Source organism: Pinus tabuliformis, chromosome X (assembly GCF_031772625.1).
Source record: "Pinus tabuliformis cultivar Carrire ecotype Pingquan chromosome X, CPIR1, whole genome shotgun sequence".
NCBI classification, from domain to species: Eukaryota; Viridiplantae; Streptophyta; class Pinopsida; order Pinales; family Pinaceae; genus Pinus; species Pinus tabuliformis.
Genome location: NC_142308.1, coordinates 1418752870 through 1418764913, shown reverse-complemented (window position 1 = coordinate 1418764913; position 12044 = coordinate 1418752870). Strand labels below are relative to the sequence as shown.

Below are 12044 nucleotides of genomic sequence, written 5' to 3'. Positions count from 1 at the left end.
GAGTTTATAGCCTTCCTGGTCATAGACCACAGTAAGAAAATCTGTCAGATAATGACAAACTGGACTAAGGATACTTCTCCCACCAAACAATAGAGGCACCACTGAGTAGGCTTGGTTCAAATATTTAGAATGGTTGGTTCACTGGAGTTCTGGTAAGTGATCGAATTTGTTCTTAAAATCAAGGATAGAGACAGACAGTCAAAGAGGATTGAAGCTAGTTTGGAGTCTGATTGCTGATATTCATTCTCAAGGAAGATTTCAAGCAGAAGAGAGGATATGAAGTTGGTCTGGAGTCTGATGGCTATCTCTTTTCTCAACAGAAGATCAGTGATGGACAAAGGGAAGTAGTTTGTTATTGTGGTGAGGTCTCACGCATGGTAATTTTCTGTTTCTTTGAGCTTCTGTAGTCTGTCATTCTGATAAATTTATAAAGGACTGAGCAAAGCTTTATTTGTTGCAACTTGCTGGTTTTCCCATGGGTTCCCAGGGTAAAACTTATTTCTTTTGTGCGAGTGTTGACTGATTATAATATTGCCTGTTTGCATTCTAAATTGTGTTGCAGAACAGTAACAACTAACAAGTTATTTAGAGTACGGGGGAAATTAACACAAATTGCATAACACTCAAAAAATTAAGCGAGCATCCATTGTGACAAACTGTTTAGCAGTATACCTGGTACAGTTTATGGATCCAAAGTGGTGGGCAATATCACACAAACTACCAGGTTAGAGTTAGTGAAAGTTGTTACAGTTATTACCAGGATACAATTTTCAAGGCAAAGGTAAGGAAAACAGTAAATAATATAGAAAAATTTGTAATAAAAATTACATATGATTGTAGCATACCTAAAGAAACCTGCCAAGTTTTATTGGTGAGGAAACTGTTGGTATTTGAATGTATCTGTTTGGAACTAGTTGGCAGGCTGGCCCTTGGTAGATAGTTGATTTTATATACCAGGATATGTTAGAGATTGATCGACCAGTTCTTATATTATTTGATTCTCAGGATATGGCAAGATTCTTTTGACACTGATTGTTCCAATTCCTAAAATTGATAGATAAGATAAGGTAAGATAATTTTATTTATGTCGAACAAATGACCATCAAACTAGATTAATGAGACTGAAAAAAGTATCATCAGTGTGATACAAAGTGGTAGTGTCACGGCAGCTACTATATCTAAGTGAACATCTGTAAGTAAAGATAAAAAGATCGAAAAGAGAATGCAAACTTTGCAAAGCTAAGAAATAGTGTAAAATAGGATAAAGCCAATTACATGAAAGAGATGGATCCAAGTGTGGGCACAACATTGAAGGAGCAGTTTAAGCTGTAGGCTGAGGCTGGAAGAAAAGGGAGGTCCATCTGCTAGTTTAAGTTCTCAGCAGAAAAAATAGTACTTTGGTTGGAGGCAGTGGACAAAAATTACAATTCTAGTAACATGAGACATTTTTCAACTAAATTTGCAAAGGTAGTAAAAATTTAAATAAGAGAACGAATTTAAGAACAAAAAAGGGATATGGTTCTAGTAGAACTGAAGAAATTTATGAAAAAGATGTTCTATTGGGGAAAAAACTGTTTCTATTGGATTCTTTTGTTTTGGAGTAGCTGGCAATTGTTATCTTAGTCTAGAGTAGAAAGGTAGGTTTATGCTCACTCTTCGACATTGGTGCACTTGGCTCTAAATTGTTATCCTAGTCTAGAGTAGAAAGGTAAGTTTATGCTCACTCAATGACGTTGGTGCACTTCACTCTTGTTCAGCTGACACAAATTGTAAATTTCACAAGGCATTTGGAAGGATCATCTCACTCTTCTGTGATCACAAAGATTCTTACTTGATTATTTCACATTTTTTAAAACTCTTCTAGAGTAAGGGACTTTTTAGTGCATATTATTGTTATTGGAATGGCGTAGAGGAAAACAGTAGTATTTACTATTGACCCTTGTAATATTTTTGGGTTGTGATCCTGTCAATACTATCATATGCATAGAATCCAGTTATATGTTTATCTGTTTTTTTGTATTGTATATGATATCTGCTTTTTATTTGTAAGAAAATAAAAAATTTACTGGAAAATTATAACCTGATTTGGGATATTTATGGTTTTATAAAGAGACTCCTGATTTGAACGTATTTTTTTCCTATGAAGGGGGCAAAGAAGATGCTAGTCATGCGTGAAATTCTGGAAGGTGCAGTGCACAATCTTTTGGCAAATAAAGAATTCTTGGCTCCATGCGATGTGGCTGTATTTGTTTATGATAGGTAAATGGAAACTGCCATGTTTCAAATGATTTGTTATTGTTTTTTCTGAAAATGCACAATCTATTTATAATTACTTTGAAGTCATGGTATGGATCCTGTTTTCTTATACGCAACAAGGCTTGCAACTACTATGATTCACTTGCATTGTTAAGATTATGATTAGTTTAAATGTTCCATTTTGAGGTGCTGCTGTTTACATTACTAGAAAGCAGTTGCAGTGAAGCATTTGCATGTGCTGTGCATGTTTTGAATAGGGTTTCTACTAGAGCAATACTGGATGTTACTTTACTAGAAAAGTGAGGTGGTAGAAGGCATACGGAAACTTATTTCATGGTATTCAGTAGTGTTTGTTGGGTGAGAAATGCAGGGGCAAGCGATTCATCTTTGTTAGAGATAGTAAGGAGTGGGAGGCCTAGGTGAAGTAACTTGATACTAGGATATGGGGACATGCGTTTTCGAGTGTCTGAAATGGACTTGTAGATCCCCTCCTTGAAATAGGACACATGAGATATGCACACACACATACACACACATAAAGAATTAAAATAGATAAAGATGTAATTTTTTTTGATGATGCTGATAATATATCTACATCAAACACACAAGAATATTAAAGCCCCATAAATCATATATACAAAACTGAAATTTGGCAGTCAAAATTGTAGTTTTTCCTTTAATATCATCACAATGTGTTGCATAGATAGGATGGTAATATTGATAGAAATGCCTAATGCCAATGGGAAATATCAAATTGGGGAGATTCATAGAAGAATATCATCAGTGACAAGTCATGGGATATAGTTCATCCTCTTGTATCTTTTAATTAAAATCATCAAGATCTCCACCCTCTCACTACCATTGCGTTTCATCCCTCCTTTATATCAGTGCAAGATTTGTATCGGTTGGTGTGAGGATTACATCAAGTGGATCACCATCATCAAAAGTGGCTGGCTCTGGGACTGGTGCATTAAGATCCATGTTGTTGTATACCACTTCTACAGCTGCAGTTGGAGATGATGATGATGATGAGGAGCCATGGACCCCCTGTCTGACTCTGATGATGATCCAGAGATTGATCGACATGATCTTGGCTCCTCTGGTAGTAGCTACTAGCCAGTAGCTGTAGTACTAGTACTGGAGTCTGGTCACAGTTTACTTTTGTTGTATAGGCCATTTCTAGCCTCCTTGGTTATGTGTTTTTTGTTTTGAGTCTTTGATCATGTATGACAGTTGACTATGTATTGCCATTGGGTACCATTTGATATAATGGATTGGTTCATGAGCCTACTTTGATCATATGTTGTCTTCCATCTATATTATAATGCTGTGTTTGGAAACATGAATGAAAATCTCTAAAATTATGTTTAAAATTTTTAAAATTATGTTTTTTTATAAAAAAAAAATATTTAATGTATTTTTTACAACAACCGAGTCATTGAAATCGAGCCGGCCGAGTCATTACCGTTTCGGAGTCGGAGTCGATCCTCGGCCGAGTCGGAGTCGGAGTCTTAAAACATTGATGCCACCTTGAATCCTTTGATCTCCATCGTTGATACTAGGTTCTTCTTTAGATGGTGTTCATATAGTACTTCTTGTAGATGAATGGTGTTCACTGTTATCTTGATTCAATTGAAGAGTAACATTCCCAACTCCCTCACTGGATAGGTGGCATTGTCCCCAAGGATAATTTCCAAATCTGTATCCTTTTCAATCAGATTTGAAAGAGTTTCCTTATACCCAGTGAAGTGCCTTGAAGCACCACTATCAATCAATCAATTTCCCAAGGTGTCCTGAGGTGGTGCAGTAGAAATGACAGATATAACATAGAATTCTTTTTTATTGTTATCAACAACATATGATTCATCATACCTGGTGTTTCTTGATCTCTTGGGAGGGCGACCATTTCGTTGATGAGCAGTGGGAGCATTCCTTTTTCCTTGGTTGTTGAATCTATCATTCCTTTGATTGTTGTTGCCCCTAAAATTGTTGTTGTTGTGGTTGTTATCATCATGAGGTGTATCCCTTCTATTAGGACACTCCCTAGCATAGTGACCAAACTTGTTGCAAATGAAGTATCTTCCCTTCCTTCCATTTTTGAAACCCAACCTTCCTTGACATTGCTTCTTTGAACCTGCATTGTTCTTCTTTTTAGCATAAGCGGAGAATGCAGTAGGATCATTCCTATTTGAAGGCATATCTAATTCCATCATCCTTGTTTCTTGTTGAGAACATCTAGTCAGCAATTATTCAAAACCTGGAATCATGTCGTTGTTAAGAATAGTAGTGTTGAACACGTGGCATTCACGAGGGAGTTCTCCAAGGGTAATGAGAGTAAGCTCCCTATCAACAATAGCTTCTCCAATCGAAAGAAGATCATTTTTTTATCTCAGTAAACCTCATGAAGTAGGATTGAATATCTTCATTTCTTCCCTTCTTTATATCCTTCAGCTTGTTCTTGAGGAAAAAAATTTGGTTTGCATTGGTAGATTTGAACATGCCAACCAACTTGTCATATATCACCTTTGATGTGTTCAAGTCAGAGATGTAAGCAACGAAATGCTTATGATAGAATCCTTGATGATCTTCTTGGCTTTTACTTCGCCCTTCTTGTACTTTGTCTTAGCAGTAACCGATGCATTTGAAGGAGGTTCTGAAATCTTTCGCTGCACATAATCCATAACATCTTGCTCTTCTAATGTCAAATCAAGAGACATCTTCCATGCTTGAAGATTATCATCATACTTGAAGTAGTATGTGGAGGCCATTGAATCTTGTCTTTGAGCAGTGATTGTTCCTTTTAGTGATTGCTCTTCTCACTCTTGCTTGGGCTTTGTCTTCACCTCAGCTCTGATACCATGCTAATTTTATGATAACAATGGTATGTTCTATGCTTAGAGCAATTTTGCCGCAATTTCAATATCAATATCTAGTTTAGCAATCACATCATCATCATAGTAAAATGCATATAGAACATAAACAATAACAGTGGAAGACAAGCCAAGACAAGAGGACACAAGATATTATAACAGCTAGGGATAAACCCCAATGTGGGGAAACCCTTGATCAATTCTTCTTATAATTCTTCAAAAGTTCAGTAGAGAGAGAGAGGGTACAATATACAATTTTCACTTGCCCAATCAAAGTGAAATCTGACCAGTCAAACACCAGTAACAACAAGCCCTAACCAGAAATTCCACGCTGGTCAACAGGGTAGAATTATTGCTCCAATTCAGCTCGGTCAAACCTAGTCAACTCAGCCTCCAACAACAAGTCAAATAAGCCTAAAAACAGTTCGAAAATGTCTAGTCAAACTTGGTAAACAAAAGTCAACGCAGTAGAAAGCACTAGCACAGTTAACGTTGGGCAAACAAAGGTCAAACAATCTCGGATTTCGTGCCCAAAATTGTGGCTTACCCAAATAGAGATCCTCCATCCAAAACCGCACTCAAAACAAGTCAACACTTGGTCAACGCAAGTCAAATCAGCCTCCTGCAATTTCAGTCAACATTAGTCAATGGTTGGAATATAAAACCCTTACCTTCTTCGCACGTGTGGAGAGCTACCTTTGAATTTCGTACCCAATCAATGAAGGAGAGAGGATTGTGAGTGAGTGAAGTGTCCAAATGAGGAGGAGGCACCATGTATTTATATGCAAACGTTGAGGATTAATAGGCGTGACTGGTGGGCTTTTGAGCCTACAACTGGAGGACTTGGTGCTGGCCCTGAGGCTGGTACAAGTGGATCTGCATTCAATTGAACATTATGTTCGAGTGATGTCACCGTCTGTAAATCATAATCAAGATGCTAATCAGAATCAAACTCTGCTGGATGACTCTCCACTACCCAATCTGATGTTGGATCAATGTCTTCCAACACAATGGGATCTGAATCAGGTCTTTTGTTCAACAATTGGTTGCATCCGAGTCAGAGGTTGTATTGGACATTGTCTAGATCATTTAACTGTTTTTGATCCAAATGGTTTCTCTTCTTTGCGTGAATTATCTCAAAGACAGACCAATTGCGCTCACACCCAGTAGCACTGCAAGTTTGACTCAAAATACGAATTGCAAACTTCTGTAATTCATGACAATGGCTACCAAAAGCCTACCACCATTGTGCTGCAAAAAACATAGGAGTGTAACAAGTTAGCTCAACAAAATTACAAATTATACCCAACTTTCAAATTATAAACGATTTAACAAAATAAGTATTAAGAATTTGAAAATTGAAATTTTTGTTTACATGGCTCATCCGCTTCCCTTGCCATCTTTGCTAGGTTCTTCCCAAAGGTCCTTGTGGCTTTGCTGAAGGTTGTGACTTGTCGGTGTATCTCCAACTAATCACACTACAATGGGATCATGCGATCAATGCGATCACTCAATCCATCTCTAACATCCCCCTTCAAAGCTCCTACCGCCAGAGTTTTATAATGATATCGTGGGTTCAAAAAGTACCCAGTTGCATGTATAGGGCCGTGGAGTTGATTGTTACATCTTTCATCAATGATTGCTCAAATGGGCCCATACTTAGCCACTTTATCCTTGTATGCTCTCTTTATTTTGTCCTTTGCTTGTTCCATAGTCTCATAAATGAAGCCCATAGCCAATCTTTCCCCATCCACCAACCGCAATACCTTACCTAATGGCTCAGCAACCTTCACAATCTCTGTTGCTTTTCTCCAAAATATTTATTGATTAACTTTCTTTTTCAATTCTTTGCCATCCTATTTGCGAGAAAACTGGCTTTGATTCCATTCATCACTGGAAAATATCTTTTGCAAATTTCTATGTTGTGAAAGCATAGATTGCAATGTAAAAAAATGAGTAGCAAATCTAGTGATGGTAGGCCTAATAATATCCCTGATCCCTGTATGTCTCCTCGTAAGGCTCAAAAGTCATGAATGATTGTAGATAAATTTTGTTGTGCTTTTGGCATGATCTATAGTGTTTTTGACCCAATCTAATTTTCCAATATCCTCAAGCATGAGGTCTATGCAATGTGCAGTGCATGGGGTCCAAAAGATGGTTGTGTTTTTTCTCTAATAGTTTACCAACAAGAACATAGTTAGAGGCATTATCTGTGATGCCTTGAACGACGTTAGCCACCCCCACCTCCTCAACAACGTAATCCAATAGCTGAAACAACAATTGTCCATCTTTTACCTTATCAGATGCATCAACTGATTTTAGAAACATGGTTCCCTGTGTGCAGAAGATAAGAATGTTTATTATGGTACGATTCCTTTGATCAGTCCATCCATCTGACATGATGGTACATCCTGTTCTTGCCCATGAGTCCTTGAAATATTTCAAATACTCATCAATGGAGGCAATGTCTTTTTGCAAACGATACCCCCTTATCTCATGCATAGTAGGGCCTTTGAAGCCTTTTCCAGCAGCATGTATGGCATCAAACATAGGCTCATAATATGTTGAACAGGAAGCATTGAAATGCATATCAACATCATACCACCATCTACATATGTAATCACAAGTAGTCTCCCTCAATTCTTTCTTCCAATGGTCATCTAAAGTGGGCTGCAAAGTTCTACTAGCTTGAGGACCATGTGCATCTGATGGAGAGGAGGGTGTGATAGTGAAATCACTTTTTATATTCATATCACCCTTCTTTTTCATTTTACCCTTACCCTTTTCTTGAATAGACTCCAAAGAGGGAGGAACATATCGGAAGGGGTTAGATGCATCAGTACAGGGGATAGAAGAAGAACCCTCGATAGCAAAATGGGGGTTGGTAGGCATCATTTTTTGTATACTCCTCTTCCTCCCAATTTCAACCTCTAATTCTTTTTGCCTAGCATTTTCTTATTTAAACTTCTCAAAGTTGGCTAACAAATCCTTCCTAATCTCCCCAATTTCTGGTGATTCACATGGAGTAATTTGGCCTCTATTCCCTGCGAGTGTTATTTTAGCCTATTAATGCCTCCAGGACCTTCCTAAATTTTTCTATGGCAAAATTTACAATGCATTTGACTATCAACCATTTCAACATATGCCCAAGCAACATCTGTCACTCTAGGTGCCATTTTTTCACTTGGAAATCAAAAGAAAAAAAATCTGAAAATGAAAACAAAAAAAATAGCATTGCTTCAATGTTCATTTCTTTCACAAAAAACACTCTTTTCAATTTCCAGATTTGCACAAAAAAATAAATAAGCAAAAACAGATTTGTACAAGTGAAAAAAAATACCTCTAGGCACAAACTTCTTCCTCAAGGTTGCTCCAACAAATCAACTCCTCAACGCTGCTCCAATGGCTGCCCAAGAAGCTCCTCACTCCTGCTACAATGGTTGCCCAAGACTCTTCACTGCTGTTCCAAAAACAAACTCCACAACTGACAAACTCTCACTCAAATTTTCACTCAAATGCAATGAGATGGCTATGAGGAAATGGCAGGGGTTGGGTGGGTTTTATAGGGTTTAGGAGAGGGGAATGGACCTCAAAGAACGTAACGACATATTACATTGGGCTTTGGGGTCCCCAAAAAGAAATTTTCAAAAAAAAAATTGCGCTTAAGTGACTTGACCGACCGCTGTTATTGAGTTTGCCGAGTTGGCTCGGACTCGATCGAGCTGGTTGGGTTGCTACCGAGCCGGCTGAGTCGTTAACCAACTCGATTGGCTTTGTAACAACCCGACCGACCGGTCCGGTTCAAAGGTCGAGTCGACTCGCTAGCCCAATAACGCGGACCAACTTGGCTAAGTCGCTTTCGAAACAACTGTTTTAAAAACAATGGCAAAGAGCCAACATATGTGTTCTTGTCTTTATGTTTTTGGTAGTAGTTTGATGAAACACACACTAATAATAAGAAGAAGATCAAGCTAAGATAATTGTAAAAGTGCTTTGCAAATTGTTATCAATTCAAGAAGAATCACATTACATAGAAATGCCCTAGATTCTTCAACATGGTATCAGAGCTAAGGTGATACATCAAGGAAACAACATTTCAAGAACACTCATAAGGTGACTCATCAAGGAAGGACATATACAAAGTTGAAGCATCAAGAATTCTTAGTGACTTCAAGGACAAGAAGGCCTACCATCTATCATTCATCAAGGAAGACTACATAGCAAGAAGAAGAGCCTTACACAAAGGCACCTACAAAGAAGAGTAGATCAAAGAGGGACCTATATCATCTACAAATTAACAAGAAAATCTCATCATCAATCAAGTCCACTTGGAGAAGGCAACTTGAAGAACATCAAGATCGTAGGAAGGCAAGCCATCAAGTCTTCAAGGAGAAAGCAAATCCCCTACATCTAAAAATCTATCAAGTAGGTATATGTCCCCTTCTGGGCATACATCACTGTCATTTTGCAAGGAAAGCAACAAATTGGTAGGTACCAATAACTTTCTTGGATGGAAGAAGAGAACTGATTTAGTTTTCATGGAGAATGAACTTCTAGAACATGTCAAAGGTAATATCCCAATCCGTATTAAGGAACATACCCAAGCCTTAGCCAAGTACAATAAGGATGAGACAAGAGCTCAAAGGATTCTAATAGAATCTATCAAGGGCTCTCTCATTCTTATGTCTTCAAATTTGAAACATAAAAAAAATCTATGATAAACTAGTAGAGCTTTTCTCGATAACCACAACTGGAGAAGTGATATCTCTAGGAAATTAATTGTACAAGATAAATATATCAAAGGAAGGAATAACCTCCTACTTCATGAAGATCTCTGAGATGAGAGATCAACTTCAAGAGTTAGGGGAAGTCATGTCCGACAAAGAAATGACAACTGTAGTACTCAATGCTCCACCTGAGGATTTGGGAAACTTCACATCTAGCATATATGCCAAGAAGGAAGCTACCACACTAAGTGAAATGTGGTTTCTAGGCAAGACAGAGGAAACTAGGCTCAAAGCCAAGGAAGATGTGGGATCAAAGGAGCTAGCATTTGCTACCATGGCCAAGAGAAAAATAAAATTTGGCAAATTTGGTCCCAATTTAACAAACGACAAAGATATGTCCAAAATCCAATGCTATGGATGCCAAGAATATGGACACTACAAGAAGAATTGTCCTAAACTAAAGAAGGATAAGAACAACAAAAGAAAAAGGGAAGAAGCTCACATGACTCAAGAAGTGAAAGAAAAGGAAAAGAAGCAAAAGAAGGAAGATCTTCCGAATCTCTACTATGACTAAGTCAAACTCTTTACTTAAAGTCTTCCTTCAAAGTTTTGAGTAGGATAGGAGCATGTAGGAATATAATAAAATTGCATAGCTAGAAACATCTTCTAGAATCTAGCAGCACAAAGTACATAGAGTTCTAGATACTCATGTAGAAAGAGCATTTATAAATGAGAACAAAATGCATGGTTAGAAATATCTTCTAGAATATATGAGCATGGTAGATATAACTCTATATATTCATCTAGAAGAAGATCTCCATCATCAAAAGGAAAGAAACATTTGCAGAGTAAGGGTCTTCAAGATCCTATGATGGAATCTTCAAAAGAAGATTCATAAACAAAATCAGATGTCTCATTGGGAATCCCATTCATGGGATTCAAGAAAAAGATGATATGTAGGAAAGCTAAGATAAAGCAAGAAGGGCCACAAGAAGGACAACCAAATGAAGCTAAGATGATCAAAGGAGAATCAAGATGAGTTACGTATGCATCAAAGTTTAGTCATGTTATCATATGTATATTATTGAATCAAGGGAATGGTTCTATGATATGATTAAGTAAGAAAGCATCTCTTTCACCAATGACATGCTTAAAGGCATGTACTACAATGAAATGAAGGTCAACAAAAAGAAAATACTCACACAAGGAGTATAAGATTGTTGACTAAGAAGCAAGAAGAAATGCTGACTAGTCCAAGATGAACAAGTGCTCCCTCAAGGAATAGAAGGTGGTTGACCAATTTGTCCATGAAGAAACAAATGAAGAAAGAGATCGAGCATGTGAAGAACACCATGATCACATAGAATCTCTATCTGACAAGATACTTTGAAGACATCTCCCGAAAGAAGGCATGACAACTTTGACAAAGGAAGAAAATGATCAAAGGACCCTTGACACCCATGAAGGCCTTGGAGATATGAAAGGTGCAAATAAATGATTCTACCCTACGAAGATGTCATGATGAAGAAAACATCCAACAAAAGCACCATTTAATGTTGAAGCAATATCAGGATGAAGTCATGAAGGTCTACTAGATCAAAGCATGGGAACAAGCAAGTACAAAGAAGCATCCATGTGAAGAGTAGTCCGAAGCATAGACAAGATGATAAAGAATAACTAGATGGCAAGAGAACCTGATATATGAAAAGAAGGCCACTTTCCACGAAGGATGCAATGACATGACAAACCAGGAAGGAAAGTGATCGATGGATGGTGCCCTACCAAGAAGAAGATCGAACAAAGACTTCATGACATCAAAGGAAGGAAGGAGATCAAGCAGCTGGAGAATCCACAAAGAAAAAGTTGCTGATGAATGGACAAGTCCCTAGCTAAGAGGGAGTTATAACAAGTTCCCAATTACAAAGGAACTTGGACAAGTACCTTGTCAGAGGATACTTAGGCATGTCTTCCTTAATTGAGAGGAAGAGATAGACACAACATTCTTGTCTTTACTTGGGAAGAAAGAATGGGAGGATTGGGTAGTAATCATATGGGCATCTGATACTTTTTGAGGATTTGTAGTGCATCCAAGACAAGAGTAGGCAAGAGGATCAATATTCTTTGAGGTTGGGAACCCAAGATAAGAGTAGTTCTACAAGGTCATACTCAGTGAACACCTGGGTGGGTTTGT

The 12044-nt window shown here is 37.8% G+C and overlaps 1 protein-coding gene across 3 annotated transcripts in view; it reads left to right on the top strand.

Moving 5' to 3' along the window:
* MIRO1 (MIRO-related GTP-ase 1) overlaps positions 1–12044 on the top strand; it is a 300498-nt gene that overhangs the window by 181142 nt on the left and 107312 nt on the right. For all 3 annotated transcript variants that reach the window (XM_089452597.1, XM_089452596.1, XM_089452598.1), the window contains exon 12: positions 2147–2259. In XM_089452597.1, coding sequence (XP_089308723.1) covers positions 2147–2259 — 113 coding nt within the window. The remainder of the gene's footprint in view (positions 1–2146; positions 2260–12044) is intronic.